The sequence below is a fragment of the Phaenicophaeus curvirostris genome, chromosome 2 (assembly GCF_032191515.1).
Source record: "Phaenicophaeus curvirostris isolate KB17595 chromosome 2, BPBGC_Pcur_1.0, whole genome shotgun sequence".
NCBI classification, from domain to species: Eukaryota; Metazoa; Chordata; class Aves; order Cuculiformes; family Cuculidae; genus Phaenicophaeus; species Phaenicophaeus curvirostris.
Window position 1 is genome coordinate 116,908,015 of NC_091393.1, and position 17,048 is coordinate 116,925,062.

Sequence of the window (17,048 nt, forward strand, 5' to 3'; positions counted from 1 at the left end):
CCTCAGAAGCTCCAAGCTGGAGCTCTGCCGCAGGGCTTCCCCCAGGACCACCCTTTCCTCTGGGGAAGAGGGAGCCAGAACTCCCCAACGTGGAGCCTGTGGGGCAGGGGCTGCTTCCCCACTATAACTCCCTCAGCTGCAGCCATGGGTCCATGGGCTGGGCAGGGGTCCTGAGCAGCACAGACGGGACAGCACTGCCAGCACGCTCCAGTTTTAATGGCAGCAGTGGGGCACAGCCAGCACAGGGCCACTGGGATGCAACCCACCCTGTGGCTCCTGGGACCTCTGGTTGCTCCCTAAACGCCAGGAGGGTCCATCCCAGCACGGGGGGTGCTGTCCTGGCACTGGGTGATCCATCCTGGCACAAGCGGGTCCAGTCCTAGTGCTGATGGGGGGTGCATTCTGGCATGTGGGGGGCCTGTCCCAGCATCCAGGGATCCGTTCCAGCGCAAGGAGGTCCATACAAGCATCGGAGGGTCCATCCTGGCGCTGGGGGGGGCCTCTCCAGATGCAGGAGGATCCATCCTGGCATGGGATGCTCCTGTCCCAGTGCTGGGGGATCCGTCCTGGTGCAGGGGAATCCATCCAGGCATGAGGGAATTCCTGCCCGAGCACAGGGGGGGCCATCGCAGTGCTGGGAGAGGATGTATCTCAGCACTGGGGGAGTCCATCCTGGCATAGAGGGGTCCTGTCCCACTGCTGGAAGGTCTTGTCCAGGTACTGGGAGGCCCATCCTGGTGCTGGGTGGGCGTCTGGGCACTACAGGAGTCCCGGGTAGGCGAGCTGCAGCACCAGGATGGTGGCCACAATGAGCCCGGCACAGAGCAGCAGCAACAGCCACACTGGCAGTGAACCTGGCGGGCACGGAGTCAGGGTGAGGTGAGGCCTGACCCCTGACCCCATGGCAGCCCCCAGCCCCCCAGAAACCACCCTGACACCCCAGCCCCCTGTACACCCTCCCCCAGCCCCTGTAAGTGCCCCCAGCAGCCCCCCAGGCCCTTCAGAAGCCCCCCTGGCACTCACGGCGTCGCGGCAGCACGTGCAGCTCGCAGCGGCTGTCAACGGCCACGCTGAGCAGGGCGGCCTCGTCCCCTGCCAGCAGCTCCCGCCCGCGCTGGCTCTCGGGGATGAAGGCCATGTCGGTCACCACAATGCCGTGCGCCTCCCGCACGTAGTACAGCCTCTGCAGAGGGGACAAGGACAGGGAGTGCTGAGGCCACGCAGCTCCCAGCCTGAGCTGCCCCCATGCCCTAGAATATCCCCCCTCTGGCTCAGCTCACCTGCAGGGAGAAGGCGATGTGGATGGCGACGGAGCCGGTCACCGTGCCCAGCCCAAGGAAGGTGCCCGAGTCGCTGTGGGAGGAAGGAGAGTGAGGAGGGAGCTCAGCACAGCCCCCAGCCCCATGCAGCCCCCCAGCCCTGTGCCCCCCGGTACCTGACAGAGAGGCAGGAGATCGCCTCGGTGCCACAGGGTCGCGTCAGCAGCGGCAGGAAGCTCTTCCCGTCCCACTTAGTGAGGTAGCACGGTGGCGGGCGGCGTTCCCGCTTGTGCGGCACCTGCACTGTGTAGAGGCGCAGCGCGCTGGCGTCGTCCTCCACCGCTCCAAACCTGCGCCGGCAGAGCAGGGGCTGCGCCGGAGCCTGCAGCCAGCACCTCAGCCCAGCACCCAGCACCCAGCACCCTCCTGTGCACATCTCCCTGCTCCCACACCTCAATCCGGACCCGGATCCATCACACAGGAAAGCCCTCTGCACTCCAAACCACGGAGAAGCTCAATCCCCAGCCGTGGCGCTCACCGGCAGGCCTGGTAGCGATATGTCTTGTCGGGAATGCTGGGTAGGTTCTCGTTCCAGCGCAGCCCTGTCACCAGCTGGTCCCGCTGCCACACGCAGCACTGGAAGTCACGTCCCGCCGTCACCACCTGCACACGGAGAGACAGCGCCAGCATCTGAGGGCTGCTCGGCCCGTGGGGCCACGGAGCCGCCTGGCGCTCACCTTGTTGTCAGGGCCCAGTGCGATGTCCTCAATCTCCCCAGCATGAGCTTGGAACTCCAGTGTCTTCTTCATACTGGGAAACTGGAGAGAATGGGGAGAAGTCAGGGAGGATGACAACACCACGAAGGGCACAGTGTCAGGAAGAGGTGACAGTGTGACGGGAGATGGGATGGCGGCTTCACAAAAGAAAGGGGACAGCGTCATGAAGGAGAGTGGGGAATGGCACTGCTGATCTGGTACTGCCACAGGCTAGCCTTCCCCACTGGGCATGCACCACGATATCCAGTGCAGCTGTGGCCATCCTCACCTCCCAGAGGCGCAGGAAACCATCGGCACCGCCGGTGACGAGCAGGGAGCCGTCGGCGTTGAAGCGCACGGCCTTCTGCAGGGCATCGGGGCTGAAGTCGGTGCGGACGCTCTGCAGACTCTCCACCGTCACCTCGCTCGCCTGGCTCTGCGTACTGGCCTGTCCCGCTGCGCTGGCGCCCTTCCGCTTCCGCAGCCCCTTCTCCCCGCTGCCTGCAGCACAGGAAACAGAGCGTTGATGCAGCGCCGCGACGCCAGGCAGACAGAAAATCCCGCATCCCTGCTGCGTCCTCCCAGGGTCCGCACTGTTCCCCTAGCTCCTGGAAGCACGGGGCTTACCGTTGCGTCCGGCTGTGCTGCCGCTGGCATTGGGCGTGTGCAGGCTGAAGCGGAGGATGTGGCAGCTGGCATCCTGCCCCGCGGCGATGAAGTCGTCAGACAGCGCCATGGTCATGGTGGCGCGGGTCTCCGTGTCATGAGAGTGGAGCAGGGAGGCGCTGAACCGCCCCCCGATCCGTTCCAGCTGCAGGAAGTGCTGTGGGACGGGGAGCGGCCTCAGTACCTGCCTGCGCTGCAGCAGGGCCCTGACCAGGGACCACCCAGCCCCACAGTGGCCAGGTCCCCTCCGTCCACAGCCTTGGCTCCCTCCTCCCCAGCCCTGCAGCCCCCAGCCCCCAACACCCTCATCCCCTGCCCCACAGCAGCCTGGTCCCCCTAACGCCCTGGACCCCCTGTGCCCAGCCCTGCAGCCCCTGGCCCCCCAGCCCCCTCACCCATCACCCCACAGCAGCCAAGTCCCTCCTGAACCTGTCAACCTGGCCCTACGCAGTCGCCCCCACCCAAAAGCACCCCTGTACCCAGCCCTGCCTCCCCATCGCAGCTGGGCACCCCTTGGCTCCAGTCCCCCTCATCTACCACTCCACAGCACCCGCCAGTCCACAGCCCCCCCACAGCCCCAATTCTCCTTACTCCCAGTCCCACAGCATCCAGGCGCCCCTTTGCCCCCTGGCACCTTCTGTAACCAGCCCCCACACCCCTCCGCACTCCTAGCTCCCTCTCTCCTTTCTGCACAGACCTCGGCCCCCTCAGAGCCCCCCTCGCACACAGCCCTCCAGCCCCCTCACTGCCCGCCTCGCAGCAGCCAGATCCCCCTGGGTCCCTGTACCCCCTCTGCCCAGCTCCACAGGCTCCTCATCCAGCCCCCCACAGCACCCGTTGGTCCCTGGCCTTCCGCGCACCCGGTCCCCCTGCCCCGCTTTGGCCTCCAGCCCTCCTGCAGCCCCGGATCTCCTTATCTTCAGCCTCACAGCAGCCGGGCACCCCTTAGCCCCCGGCCCCCTCACTCCCTGCCCCGCAGCAGCCAGGTCCCCGTCGGTCCTTGGACCCCCTTCTGCCCCGCCCTGCAGCCCCAGGCCCTCTCTGCACCCCCAGACCCCTCATCCCCTGCCCCGTGGCAGCCAGGCCCCCCGTCCCCCCTCCCCCCCGCACCACGCCGTTGCCGATGCCGGTCTTCGCGGCGCCCCCGCCGCCGGCGGTGATGGCGATCGGGCGCCGCGGGTGCAGGCGGACGGTGTAGAGCGGGAACGGCGCCCGGTACAGCTCAGCCGGCCGCGGCGCCATGTTTGCCTACGTCACCCTGCGTCACCACGCAGCGTCACCACGCACGGCAAGCCACGCCCACCACGTTCTGAGCCGGGCGCCCCGAGCCCCGCCCCTTCGCGTTAGGCTCCGCCCCTGGCCAATCAGATCACGCCCCTGTCCTCGAAGTCCCGCCCACTGCCCTCGGAGCCCCGCCCCCCCTCTGCCCCCGTCGGTGCGGGGGTCTCCCGCTTATGGGGGGCGGGGGGGGAGACGGGGGGCGGTCACAGGGCCTGCGGTCCAATCCCATTTATTGGAGAACACCGAACACAGAGATGAAGGGCGGGGGGGAACCACCCCCAGCCCAGGAGCAGCGTGTAAGGCACATGGACGGGGGGGGGGAAGGGGGCACCGCTCCCGGTTGCCCCCCCCACCTCCCCGCAAAGTTGTGGTCCCAGAGACCCCCCCCCACCAAGAGCTGGGAGGGGGTGGAGAGCTGGGGGAGTGAGGGGTGCCTGGCCAACCCCCTCACCAAGGGAACTAGGACACCCCCCAGGGACCCAGACCCTTCCCAGGGACACCCCCCCATCTCCCCACCCCCGACCCAGCAGGGACCAGAATCCCTCCATCCCAGGGCTCCAGGATCTTCCTCTCCCAGGGGTCCCTGGATGCAATCCCCCACCTCCCTCCACACTTTGGTGCTGCTGGGGGGCGCAGGGGCCAGACCCCCATTGCAGGGAGGGGGTTAGAAGGAGGTCTCCTGCAGGGCGTATGCGGGGGCCCCCACCGTGCGGATGTAGCCCTGGCCTTCCCCTGCCTCCTCCTCCTCCTCGTGCCCGGAGGGGGCCAGGCCGTTGGGAACCCCCCCCTTGGGCTTCACCGCTGCGTCCGAGTGGTCGGTGTCCTGGGGGGACAGTGGGATCATGAGTTGGGGGGTCAGAGGGGGCAATGGGGGAGCAGGAGTGGAGTGGGGGCAGCAGGATTGGGGGAAAGCAGGAACACGAGGGGTAGGAGTGGGGGGGCGGGAGTGGGGGGACAGTAGGAGCAATGTGGGGACAGGAGCATGGAGGGCAGAGAGGGCAAAAGAATAGGGGTGACAGAGGGAACAAGCTGGGGCAGGGGGAAGATGAGGAATGAGGGGGGCAGGAGCATGAGGTGGGGGCAGAAGTAATGGGGAGAGGGGTAGCAGGAGTTGGGGGGCTGATTGATGCTGCCCCACCCCCCCCTTAAACTGGTCCCAGCCCCCTCACCTGGGGGGGGTCTTGCCCCCCGGGGCAGAGCCGCTGTCGGTACTTGGGGGGCAGGCAGCACAGCAGGCGGGGCAGCAGTGGGGAGATGGTGCGAGGGTCCACGGTGTGGGGCGGTGTGGGGCCTGGGGGGGCAGAAAAGGTGGGTGAGGAGATGGGGGTGGGGGGGGTTGAGCAACCCCCTCCTGCTCCCCCCAACACACCACGGCACTGACCGGTGAGCAGGCTGACCACGAGCCCCACCACGATGACGGTGGTGGAGTTGTGGGCGCTGTACCACAGGTAGGAGAGGCTGTAGAACCGCTGCAGCCCACTGGGGGGGTCAAGGCGGGGGGGGAGCATCAGAGAGGTGGGGAGCCCGGGGGGGGCACCCCTGACCCCCTCAACCCGCACCCCAATCCCACCGCAGCCCCCAGTCCTGCAGCCCCCTCTCCCCCATCCCCCAGGTAGGAGAGGCTGTAGAAGTTCTGCAGCCCCCTGGGGGTCGAGGAGGGGGCACCATTGACACCCACCCCACTCCACAACACCCCCAGTCCCACAGCTCCAAGGGGCTGGGGAGGGGGCTCAGGAGAGTGGGGAGCACCAGGGAACCCCCATTCTGCACCCCCAAATCCACAGCCCACAGCCATCCCAGTGCCCCCAACCCCTGCAGACCCTCCAATTACCTCAGTTCCCACAGTGCCCCCAGTCACTCCAGTCCCCACAGCCCCCGCAGCGTCCCCAGCCCCCTCAATCCCCACAGCCCCCCCAGCGTCTCCAGTCACTCCAGTCCCCACAGCCCCCCCCAGACCGCAGTTGCCCCCCCCGCCACCCTCTCACCTCAGGGGGGCGGCTGTGGAGGCCAGCAGGGTGGTGGCCAGTGTGGTGGTGTGGTTGCCCGTGAGGGGCAGCAGGGTGCTGTTGGATGGGGGGGGTCCCCCAGTCCCCCCCATGGCTTGCAGGAGCCCCCCGATGCCCACCCAGAACGCCATGGCCAGCCCGGCCAGCAGCCCCGCCACCGCGCCCTGGGGGGACGGGGTGAGAGCAGGACCCCCAGCATTGCATCCCCCCCCGCCAAGACTGGGATACCACAGCTTCCCCCCGCCACTGTCCCACGCTGGTCTTGGGGTACACAGCCACCTGCCTGGGTTTGGGGTGCCCCAGACCCCCAACACTGCCTACCCCCTGCCCCGGCACTGCCCCCGCTATTTCCAACAGCCCCCCCCTCCCCATCTGTGCCCTCCCCATCTGCCCCCACCTGATGCCCCTACCCAGAATCTACACCCTTGCCCCCCCCAGCACTGACCCCCAGCCCCCTCGCATTGCCCCCCACCCGAGCTCTGAGCCCTCCCCCCCAGTCTTTGTGCCCCTCACCTCCCCCACCGGTCCATATTCTCCCCAGGGTCTGCACCCCCCCCCCCCCCACTGGAATCCATCCCCCCCACCCTAGCCCTTGATTTGTGCCCCCGCAGGGTCTGTGTGTCCCCCCACCCCGGATCTGTACCCCCAACCCTGGGGTCCATGCCCCCACCCCTCCCCGCACACTGTCCCCCCCAGATCTGTGCCCTCCCTGGGGTCTCTGCCCCCCCTCACCGTGGGGTTGGCGCAGGGGAAGAACATGCCGAGACAGAAGAGCCCCAGCAGCGGCCCCCCCACCATCCCGAAGATGCTGATGGCAGCCTGGGGAGTGGGGGACACACACAATGGGGGGGTGCTCAGCACCAGGACTCCCCCCAAAGCACTGGGGGGGCCCCGTACCCCCACCCTTACCTGTAGCACCGGTCCCAGCATGGAGGAGACATAGGCCATACCCAGGCAGAGCAGTCCATAACCCAGGGCTGGGGGACGAGGTGGGGTCACAGCGGTGTGGGGGACCCCCCTGAGCCCCCCCATTCACCCAGTGGCATGGGGGAGGGGTCACAGCAGCTTTGGGGGGGTCACAGTGGCACTGTGGGTCCCCTGCCACCCCTTCAGATGCCCCCCCCCGTCACTGACCCAGCAGCATGGGGAGAAGTGAGGGGGTTCATGGTAGTTCTGGGGGTCCCCTGAGGGCAGCCCCCCACCCCAGCAGCATGGGGAGAAGCAGGGGGGGCATCACAGCAGCTCTGAGGGTCTCCTGTGTCCCCTACAGCCACCCCCTCCCCACCCACCCAGCAGCTTGGAGAGACATGGGGAGGTCACGGTGGCTCTGGGGGTCCCCTGTTCTCCCCACATCGCCCCCTCCCCACTCACCCAGCAGCTTGGAGAGACATGGGGAGGTCACGGTGGCTCTGGGGGTCCCCCGTTCTCCCCGCATCGACCCCTCCCCACTCACCCAGCAGCATGGAGAGACATGAGGGGGGTGATGGTGGCTCTGGGGGTCCCTCGTTCCCCCTCCATCGCCCCTTCCCCACTCACCCAGCAGCTTGGAGAGCATGGTGGCCCTCGACTCCGAGAGCCCGGGGCAGTGCGGCCTCACCAGGTCCTCCATGGTGACAGTGGCCAGCGAGTTGAAGGCAGAGGAGATGGTGCTGGGAGGTGGGCAGGAGGGGCTCAGCTGGGAACTCCCAGCACCCCAAATCCCCCCCAGGACCCCCCCTCACCTGAGGCAACCACTGAAAAGGCAGGCGACAAAGAGCCCGGGCATCCCGGGGAGGTCCCGCAGCACGTCCATCACAAAGTACAGCACCAGCTGTAGGGCAGGGGGGACAGTGTGTGGGGCTGGAGGGAGCAGGATGGGACCCCGTGGGTTTTTGGGGTGCCAGCACCCACCTGGTCATGGGAGCCGGGGTGCTGGTTGGGCGCCAGCGGGTGCTGCCGGTCATAGACGAACATGACGAGGCCGGTGAGGCAGCTGAGGCAGAGCACGAGCTGCTGGCACGGGAACACAGCGTAGCAGGAGCTGGGGGGTCAATGGGGTGTGGGGAGGGGGCTCAGCCCCACTGTGGGACCCCCTGCCCCACAGCTGGATCCCAAGCCCCACTGTGGGACCCCCAGCCCCACAAGCAGAAGCTGAGGCAAAGTAGGAGCTGCAGGCATCAAGAGGGGGTGAGGAGGGGGCTCTGGAGGACTTAGCCTCATCGCAAAACCTCCAGCCCCACCACAGGACCCCTGTCCCCACCGCGGGACCCCCAGCCCCACTCATAGCTTGTCCCACTCACTGTAGGACCCCAGCCCCACCACAGGTCCCCATCTCCATGGTGGGACCCCCAGTACCACTGCAGGACACCCAGCCCTACTCATACCTTGCCCTCCTATTCACTGCAGGACCCCCAGCCCCACCACTGGAGCCCTGTCCCCACCATGAGACCCCCACCCTCACGTCAGGACCCCAACCCTGACCACAGCTTGGCCTCATACTCGCTGTGTGACCCCCCCAGCCCCACTGCAGACCCCTGTCCCCACCGTGGGACCCTCAGCCCCACCGCTGCCCCCCAGCTGCACGGCAGGACCCCCGCCTGCACTCACAGCTTGGCCTCACGCTCGCTGCGGGCACTCAGGTAGCGCTGCACCTGCGCCTGGTTCACCCCGTAGAGCGACAACATCATGAAGATCCCCCCCACCGCCAGAGTCCAGAACGTGTGTCGCTGGAACGGGTCAGGGTCCAGGCTGCCAAGGGGGGGCGATAGGATTGGGGTTACAAACCATCCCCTGTGACATGGGATCCCAGGCTCTTCTTAGCCTCCCAGCCTGCCTCCAAGTTGTGCCACTGGAATGGGTCAGGGTCCAGGCTGCGGAGAGGGGCTGGAACACCCCATGGCATAGGAACAGGGCAGCGGGAATGGGGTGGCACAAACAGCCTCCTCGCACTATTCCAAGGCTCCTCTCCCCGATCCCGAGCTCCTCCCATCCCTCCCACCTTCCCCCAAGGTGTGCCACTCAAAGGGTTTGGGGTCCAGGCCGCAGAGAGGGGATGGGATCATGGCACAGGGTCCTTACTGGCATGGAAACAGTGGGAACGGGGTCGCACGGCAACAAGGGTGGCAAGAATAGACCCCTCACACCGTGCTGGGGCTCGTCTCCCCCGTCTCAGGCTCCTCCCAGCCTGCCACTGGAAAGCACTGGGATCCAGGCAGCGGAGAGGCTGGGATCACACACCAGCTCCTCACTGGCACCCCCAGCACGGGAACAGGGTGGCACAAGCAGCCCCCTCACACCATTCCAGGACTCGTCTCTCCCACCCCGGGCTCTTCGCGGCTGCCCGTGCCGCGGGGCGCAGGTGCCGGTCGAGCCACTCACTCGATGCCAGAGATCTTGCCCTCGCGCTCCGCCAGGTGCCAGACATGAGCCATGCCACCCACGCGCCCGGCGCCCACCACGATGACGGCCAACTGCCCCGCCACCATCACCAGCGTCTGGAACACGTCGGTCCAGATGACGGCCTTCAGCCCGCCCTGTGGAGACACGGCACCCGCACTGCGGCTGAGGCACAGCACGGAATCAGTCAGGAAATGATAGAATCATGGAATGGTTTGGCTTGAAAGAGACCTCAAAGTCCATCCAGTTCCAACCCCCTGCGATGGGCAGGGACACCTCCCACTGGATCAGGTTGCTCCAAGCCCCATCCAAGCTGGCCTTCAACACCTCCAGGGATGGGGCAGCCACCACTTCTCTGGGGAACCTGGGCCAGGGCCTCCCCACCCTCATCATGAACAATTTCTTCCTAATGTCTAGTCTAAATCTTGCCCCCTCCAATTTAAAGCCATAATGCAGATGCACAGCACTGTCACCGCAGCACGGTGCCGTCGCTGCACCCAGCAGAGGCACAGGGCTTGCCACCGTCACCGCCATGGGGACACAACACTGTCACCACAGCCAACTCAGGCTCAGCACCGTCACCGTGGCCAGCCCGGCTGCAGCGTGGCTGGCAGAGACTCACCAGCGTCGTGTAGAGCGTGCAGACCAGCCCCATGGTGAGCACCGCGCTCCAGAGATCAAAGCCGGTCACTGGAAGCAGCAGAGACCATGGAGGAGCCAGGCAGCGGCTGCTGCCCCTGCAAAGGATGGGGTTCAGCGCCACGGCCCCGTGCCTGCCCCCCCCGTACCTGCGTTCAGTGCCAGCGCCGGCGCATATAGCACCACCCCCATGTAGATCACCTGTGGGGAGAGTGGCGCTGCAGTGGGCACGGACCCCGTCCCTGCGTCCCCCTGTGATCTCCCCAGCACCCTGCAACCCCTCCGCATCTCCTCTTCCACCCCCTGCACCCCCCCAGCACCCTCTGTCCCACTCAGCCCCTCAGAGACCCCCTGCACCCCCCATCTACCCCTGTGATCCCCCCCAGACCCTGTCCTCACCCTGCATCTCCCTCAGCCCCCTGCGCCCCCTCCATGTCCCTCTTTGTCCCTGGCATACCCCCCAGTCTCAGCATCCCTCCTTGCATCTCCCCTGTCCCTTTGTACCCCCACAGCACCCCATACCCCTGCCATGTCCCCTGTGTCCCTCCCAACCCTGCATCCCCACATCCCACCCCATGCCCTTACATCCCTCCAGCCCCCCTATTCCCCCAAACCATGCATCCCCGGGTCCTCCTCAGCCTCCCACATCTCCCCTTGCATCCCCTGTCCCCCATATCCCCTCGCAATGCCCCCCAAGTCCTTTCCACCCCCGTCTCCCTATGTCCCCACCACCTGTCCCCCCTTGCATCCTCCCCGTATCCCCTCCCAGATCCCCCACGTCACCCCCGAACCCCCTCACATCTCCCTTGCCCACCATATACCCCCCAAATCCTCACCCCCTTTGTCCCCGCCCCGTCCAGGCTCACCATTTGGAAGATGAAGGTGATGGTGCCGAAGATCCTCACTGTCTTGTTGAAGCGCAGCTCCAGATACTGCAGGGGAGAGGGGTCAGGGCACCATCCTGCCCAGACGTGAGGTCCTGAGCTGGAGGGGACCTGTCCCCCGTGTCCCCCACGTGACAGTGGAGAGGGGCAGGGGGTGGGATGAGCTCTGGATAAGCTGGGTGGGAGCCGCATCTGCAGGACACGGTCAGCTGGGCACCAGGAAAGGGGCAGAGGGCAGTGAGGGAGAGGGAGCCAGAGTCCTGTCGGGTGCCACCAGCTCAGTCCCAAGGTCCTGGGCTCCATCTGTGTCCCCCATGTCCCCTATACGGCAGCGGAGCAGGGCAGGGGATGGAATGAACGCTGAATAAGATGGGTAGGAGCCCCGCCTGTGGGACACAGCCGGCTGGGCGCTGGGAAAAGGGCACAGGGTGGTGAAGGACTGGAAACCAGAGCCCTGCCGGGTGCCACGAGCTCATTCCCAAGGCTCTGGGTTCCATCCGTGTCCCCTCCGGCCCCACGGCGCTGACGCCACTCACCTCATAGGTGCTGGTGACACGCAGGCGGTAGAAGATGGGGATGAAGACGTGAGCGGGGATGAGCAGCCCCAGGAAATAGGAGCAGCCGAGGAACCAGTACTCGGTGCCGAAGCGGTAGATCTCAGACGGCACACCCAGGATGGCCACGGCCGACTGGAAGGTGGCCAGTAGGGAGAGGGCGACAGGCAAGCAGCCCATGTTGCGGTTGGCCAGGAGGAATTCCTGCACCGTGCGCTGCCGGTCGCCGCTCAGCGCGTAGAAGAGCCCGATGGCCGAGGAGAGCACCAGCAGCAGCGCGAAGATGCTGTAGTCGAGCACTGTGAACTTCATGGTAAGCGATTCCAGTGGCTGCTGTCGCGCTGGAGCCTCCACTGCCCCGGCCACACCCCGACGGCTTCATGAGCACACTCAGCACGGGGTCCTGGACGGCATTTCCTCCTGTTCTGAGCTGCAGGAAGAGAAACGGGTGTTGGCAGCAGGCAGGGAACGCCGGAAGCCGTGCTGGACACAGCAGGGACCTTCGCTCCCTCTGCTTCAAGGACCTGGGGAGGGCCAAGAGGGATCAGGACCATCTCTTAAGCCTTCTCCTCCCTCTGGGCTGGGCTCAGCACCGCGGTGGCCACCCCTGGCCCCCGCCAAGGGAAACAGGCGCCGCTTCCAAAAGCATCAAGGCCATGGATGCAAAAACAGTCGTGCCCAGGGCCCCGGCAGAACCGGCCTCGTGCGGCCAAACCCAACACGTCCACCCCTGGTGCAAGACAGCCCCACCAAACCCCAGCACCAGCCCAGCTCCAGCACCATCCAGCACACCCAAACCCAACACGTCCTCCCCCAGAGCAGGACAGCCCCACCAAAACTCAGCACCAACCCAGCTCCAGCATCACCCAGCACAGCCAAACCCAACAGGGCTGTCCCCGGAGCAGGACAGCCCCACCAAACCGCAGCACCGACCCATCTCCGGCACCATCCAGCACACCCAAACCCAACACGTCCTCCCCCAGAGCAGGACAGCCCCACCAAACCTCAGCACCAACCCAGCTCCAGCATCACCCAGCAGAGCCAAAACCAACACATCCACCCCCAGAGCAGGACAGCCTCACCAAACCTCAGCACCAACCCAGCTCCAGCATCATCCAGCACAGCCAAAACCAACACACCCACCCCCGGAGCAGGACAGCCCCACTAAGCCTGCAGTGCTGGTCCCACTCCAGCATCGCCTGGCCCAGCCAAACCCAACATGACCCAAAGGAGATCCTGCTTCTTCACTTCCCCAGGGCCACTCAGCACATCCTGATTGACATAGAATCACAGAACCAAGGAATGGTTTGGGTTGGAAGGGACATCAAAGCCCATCCAGTCCCACCTCCTGCCATGGGCAGGGACACCTCCCACTGGATCAGGTTGCTCCAAGCCCCATCCAACCTGGCCTTGAACACCTCCAGGGATGGGGCAGCCACCACTTCTCTGGGTAACTCTGGTCAGGGCCTCCCCACCCTCCCAAGTAAACATTTCTGCCTAAGATCTCATCTCAGTCTTCCTTCTTGCAGCTTCAAACCTTTCCCCCTCACCCCATCCCTGCACTCCCTGATCAAGAGCTCCTCTCCAGCTTTCCTGGAGCCCCTTTCAGTACTGGAGGCTGCTTTAAGGTCTCCTTGGAGTCTTCTCTTCTCCAGGCTGAAGAACTCCAGCTCTCTCAGCCCATCCTCCTACGCAAGTTGCTCCAGCCCTTGGATCACCTCCATGGCCCTCAGTCCCAAAATGGTCTTAATCTGTCACTTGAATTAAATTACTTATTGCCTCCCGCATAGCAAAATCACCCCATACTGGCAGAGGTTCCAGACCTCCAGCAGCTTCTGGACTCGAAGGCAGAGAGTATTAACCCTGTGTGCGTCACTCTCTGGGGACAGTCATCACTAACTGAATTCTGACTGGTCTTCAGATCTTTCACATCTCTGTCGCAGACGTGGACATGGATTGAGGGCACCCTCAGCCAGTTTGGTGATGACACCAAGCTGCATGATGCCATCCACAGGGGACAGGAGGCCATCCAGAGGGACCCCGACAGGTTTGAGAGGCAGGGCTGTGCAAACCTCATGGATTTCAACATGGCAAATTGCAAGGTCTTGCACCTGGGTTGGGGCAATCCCAAGCACAAATCCAGGCTGGAAGGGACTGGCTCAGCAGAAAACAAGTCTAGCCCAAGATAGACTATCTGGTGATGAACATCATCAGTGCTTTTTGGACAAAATAGCTTAAACTGACGTAACTATTAACCAACTGAAAATAAGAAGGGATGTTGCATTATCGGTTACTAACACTCAACCAGAGACTTGACCAATCATATAATGTTTTGTGTCTTATGTTCAATTTAGATTGGTATATAAAGACAGAGTTAACACAATAAAGGATCTTCGATCCATCTGATTGGAGTCTGTGTGTCAATCCCCTCGGCATCCAACCATTCCTATCAACCACTAAACCATGTCCCTCAGCACCTCATCCACCCGTCCCTTAAACACCTCCACGGAAGGTGAATCAACCCCCTCCCTGGGCAGCCTCTGCCAGTGCCCAATGACCCTTTCCGTGAAGTATTTTTTCCTGATGTCCAGCCTGAACCTCCCCAGTGGAGCTTGAGGCCATTCCTTCTTGTCCTGTCCCCTGTCACTTGGGAGAAGAGCCCAGCTCCCTCCTCTCCACAACCTCCTTTCAGGTAGCTGGAGAGAGCAATGAGGTCTCCCCTCAGCCTCCTCTTCTCCAGGCTAAACACCCCCAGCTCTCTCAGCCGTTCCTCATAAGGCCTGTTCTCCAGCCCCCTCACCAGCTTTGTTGCTCTTCTCTGGACTCGCTCCAGAGCCTCAATATCCTTCTTGTGGTGAGGGGCCCAGAACTGAACACAGCATTCAAGGTGCGCGGCCCCGCCAAGCCTGCAGCTCCAGCATCCCCTGGCTCCACCAAACACAACCCAACTGCCTTGGCAGCACGTGGCTCCGCCAAGCCCGCAGCATCGGCCCTGCCAAACACAACACACCGCAGCCGCCCCGGCACCACCGAGCCTGCAGCACCGGTCCAGCTCTGTCATCACCTGGCGCAGCCAAACACAACTAGACCCAACCGCCCTGGCATTGCGCAGCCCTTCCAAGCCCGGCAGAGACACCCCAAGGTGTGCGAGCCCAGCCAAGAATGCAGCGCAGCCAGCCCAGCGCCGTCAGCACCGGAGCAGCCGCCCAACCTGCAAGATCGGTCCCGCCGGCAGCCCCCAGCCTTGCAGGACACACGGACAGGGCTAGGACAGGCAGACAGGTGCACAGCAGAGCGCTGGCTGCGATGGCGAGGAGGTGCTGGAGCAGAGGGCGGGCAGGATGAGCCCCGTGGCACACCCTGCACAGCCAGGGATGGACAGACAGACAGAGAGGGATGAACAGATGAACAGAGACAGACAGCTGGCCTCAGGGCTGCAGGCAGACGGAGCAGACGCTGGAGCCATCACCCACTCTGGCTCCCCCGGCTCTACTCACAGGCTCCACTGAGCCCCTGCCCCCCTCCCCAGCTCCAGCCCTGCAGGGGGCATGGACAGAGATCCCCCCCCAGCTCTGCCAGCGGGCAGGGGGCTGTGGGGACCAGGGGATACGGGTGTGGGATGCAGAGAGCCTCCAAGTCGCGGTGCCGTGGGGCAGCATGGGGCACGGCGCTGCTGTGGCACGGGGCTGGCGCTGTGCCTGCCATGATCCCCGGTGGAATGCCGGCGCCAGGCATTCTCAGGGAGATTAGGCTGGGCCCCCTTGGCCCCCCGGGAGCGACGGTGTTGGCACAGGGCTCCAGCTGGGAAAGGAGGTGAGAGGGCAGCAGCATCCGCCTGGCAGCTCCGACTCTGGCTGGGATACGGCACGCACGGCAGCCAGGGTCCAAGGTCACACCAACACGGAGACCAAACACAGTGTGCTGGCACCATAGCCCAAGGCTCCTGGTGGGACCCCCCATGTCCCTGAGCCCCCTCCGTATCCCTGAGCCCCTCCTTGATGCCCCTGAGCCCCCCCCTTGATGTCCCTGAGCGCCCCCTTCTCCACAGTGTCCCTGACCCTCCCCATCCCCTGGCATCCCCAGACCAAGGCCCCTCTCCCTGTCCCTGCGTGACCCCCTTGAAGTCCTACTGCCCTCTCCTTGAGGTCCCCACGCCCCCACAGCCGCAGGGCCCCCATGACCCCATCCCCCAAGGTCCCCGCGTCCCACCGTCCCCGCCCTGTGCTTCCCCATCTCCCGGTGTCCCCAGTGACCCCACCCGAGGCCCAGCACTTTTGTCCCCGTTGTCCCCCGTCTAACACTTCCTTGTCTCCCAGCGTCCTGGCTCAGGGCACTGTCACCCAGCCCTGGTGTCCCCGGTGCTCCCAAACCCTGCCCTGCTCCCCTCCCAGTGTCCCCAGACCCTGCTGCTCTCCTCTCCCCTCCCGGTGTCCCCGGTGTCCCCTGCCCCACTCCCCTCTCGGTGTCCCCGGTGTCCCCAGACCCTGCTCCTCTCCTCTCCCCTCCCGGTGTCCCCGGTGCCCCCTGCCCCTCTCCCCTCCCGGTGTCCCCGGTGCCCCCTTACCCTCTCCCCTCCCGGTGTCCCCTACCCCTCTCCCCGCCCGGTGTCCCCGCTGTCCCCTTACCCTTACTCTCCCCTCCCGGTGCCTCCTGCCCCACTCCCCTCTCGGTGCCCCCGGTGCCCCCTGCCCCTCTCGGTGTCTCCGGTGTCCCCGGTGCCCCCGCCCCTTCCCCGCTCCCCTCCCGGTGCCCCCAGCCCGAGGGAGCCGCTTCCGGCCGTGACCTTGAGCCCCGTTCGGTGCCGGTTCCACACTGTCCGGCGGCGGCGGCGGCACCGGCGCGGAGCGGAGCTCTCACGTGCGGCGCGGGAAGGGCACCGGCGCGCGGTGATGACGCCACAGCCAGGAAGAGCCGCCAGCGACGCCGCTGCTTCCGCCCGGCCTCCGCGCGCTTTGATGGCGTCACCGGCGCCCACGTGCGGCTGGCGGGGCCGCCCCGGCGCGCCCGGTCACCGCGCCCCGAGGAGCGGCGGGGGTGGGGGCCGGTCACCGGGACCCGGCGCAGGAGGGAGATCCGGTCACCGGGACCCAGAGGCAGCGAGGCGGGGAGTGGGGTCCGGTCACCGGGACCAGAGAGGGGCAATGGGATCCGGTCACCGGGACCATAGAGGGGACAATGGGGTCCGGTCACCGGGACCAGAGGGAGGCAATGGGGTCCGGTCACCGGGACCAGAGAGGGGCAATGGGGTCCAGTCACCATGGTCCGAGGAGGAGAACGGGGTTGGGTCACCGGGACCGAGGCGGGAGCCAGTCCCCAGTGGTGGGTCGTTAACGGTTTGGTTCGTCGGTGAGTTTTGAACGGGTAGCTGGGAGTTCCATGAATTGAAACCGTTCGACACCAGAGGTTTAGAGATGCTGCCGGTACCTGGGAGGAGTTGAGCGAGGGGTGACCCTGGCAGGTGGCCTTTTTGAGGTGACCCTAATGACCCCTCAGAGCACGTGGATCAGGCACAAGGAATGGCCTGGCAGTGACTGTAATTCCATATAAATCTCTGATTACGCACTTAATGAGAAACGTACGGCTTTGTGTAGCTTTGTGTGCGTGTGAGCGGAGGAGTCCCCATCCCTGG

General features: G+C 65.4%; 3 protein-coding genes across 5 annotated transcripts; all 3 read right to left on the reverse strand.

Annotated features, from left to right (window-relative positions):
• Positions 1-194: 194 nt before the first annotated feature.
• PREB (prolactin regulatory element binding) lies at positions 195-3,954 on the reverse strand. Of its 2 annotated transcripts, none has more exons than XM_069850555.1 (9): positions 3,791-3,954; positions 2,642-2,837; positions 2,304-2,515; positions 1,997-2,077; positions 1,798-1,895; positions 1,436-1,609; positions 1,281-1,353; positions 1,024-1,183; positions 195-854 (listed from the first exon to the last, which is right to left on the reverse strand). In XM_069850555.1, exons 1-9 carry the CDS (start codon positions 3,920-3,922, stop codon positions 760-762), a joined length of 1,221 nt encoding a protein of 406 aa, XP_069706656.1. In that variant the 5' UTR covers positions 3,923-3,954; the 3' UTR covers positions 195-759. The 2 variants fall into 2 exon arrangements, with proteins under 2 accessions (XP_069706656.1, XP_069706655.1); XM_069850554.1 differs by having other exon boundaries at positions 1,798-1,922.
• A 220-nt stretch (positions 3,955-4,174) lies between these two features.
• On the reverse strand, positions 4,175-16,292 carry SLC5A6 (solute carrier family 5 member 6). 2 transcript variants are annotated; one of them, XM_069850544.1, is made up of 16 exons: positions 16,203-16,292; positions 11,402-11,849; positions 10,848-10,913; positions 10,131-10,182; positions 9,965-10,032; positions 9,325-9,479; positions 8,554-8,694; positions 7,858-7,987; positions 7,689-7,777; positions 7,504-7,616; positions 6,877-6,944; positions 6,700-6,786; positions 5,947-6,131; positions 5,343-5,440; positions 5,131-5,252; positions 4,175-4,784 (listed from the first exon to the last, which is right to left on the reverse strand). In XM_069850544.1, the coding sequence occupies exons 2-16, from the start codon at positions 11,729-11,731 to the stop codon at positions 4,626-4,628; spliced, it is 1,863 nt and encodes a 620-aa protein (XP_069706645.1). In that variant the 5' UTR covers positions 11,732-11,849; positions 16,203-16,292; the 3' UTR covers positions 4,175-4,625. The 2 variants fall into 2 exon arrangements, with proteins under 2 accessions (XP_069706645.1, XP_069706644.1); XM_069850543.1 differs by lacking the exon at positions 16,203-16,292 and having other exon boundaries at positions 11,402-12,055.
• Positions 14,685-16,678, reverse strand: LOC138717398 (bcl-2-binding component 3, isoforms 3/4-like). Its single transcript, XM_069850913.1, has 2 exons — positions 16,045-16,678; positions 14,685-14,779 (listed from the first exon to the last, which is right to left on the reverse strand). Exons 1-2 carry the CDS (start codon positions 16,676-16,678, stop codon positions 14,685-14,687), a joined length of 729 nt encoding a protein of 242 aa, XP_069707014.1.
• Between the last annotated feature and the right edge of the window lie 370 nt (positions 16,679-17,048).

Coding starts and splice junctions, on each gene's coding strand:
- PREB (XM_069850554.1), bottom strand. CDS start 3,922: ATGGCGCCGCGGCCGGCTGAGCTGTACCGGGCGCCGTTCCCGCTCTAC. Junction 2,078..2,303: donor GTTTCCTGCGCCTCTGGGAG/GTGAGGATGGCC, acceptor CATTCTCTCCAG/TTTCCCAGTATGAAGAAGAC. Junction 1,354..1,435: donor ATCTCCTGCCTCTCTGTCAG/GTACCGGGGGGC, acceptor TTCCTCCCACAG/CGACTCGGGCACCTTCCTTG.
- SLC5A6 (XM_069850544.1), bottom strand. CDS start 11,731: ATGAAGTTCACAGTGCTCGACTACAGCATCTTCGCGCTGCTGCTGGTG. Junction 7,778..7,857: donor ACCCCGGCTCCCATGACCAG/GTGGGTGCTGGC, acceptor CCTGCCCTACAG/CTGGTGCTGTACTTTGTGAT. Junction 6,945..7,503: donor CATGCTCTCCAAGCTGCTGG/GTGAGTGGGGAA, acceptor CTCGTCCCCCAG/CCCTGGGTTATGGACTGCTC.
- LOC138717398 (XM_069850913.1), bottom strand. CDS start 16,678: ATGGTGACTGGACCCCATTGCCCCTCTCTGGTCCCGGTGACCGGACCC. Junction 14,780..16,044: donor ACCGGGAGGGGAGAGTAAGG/GTAAGGGGACAG, acceptor CTGGCTGTGCAG/GGTGTGCCACGGGGCTCATC.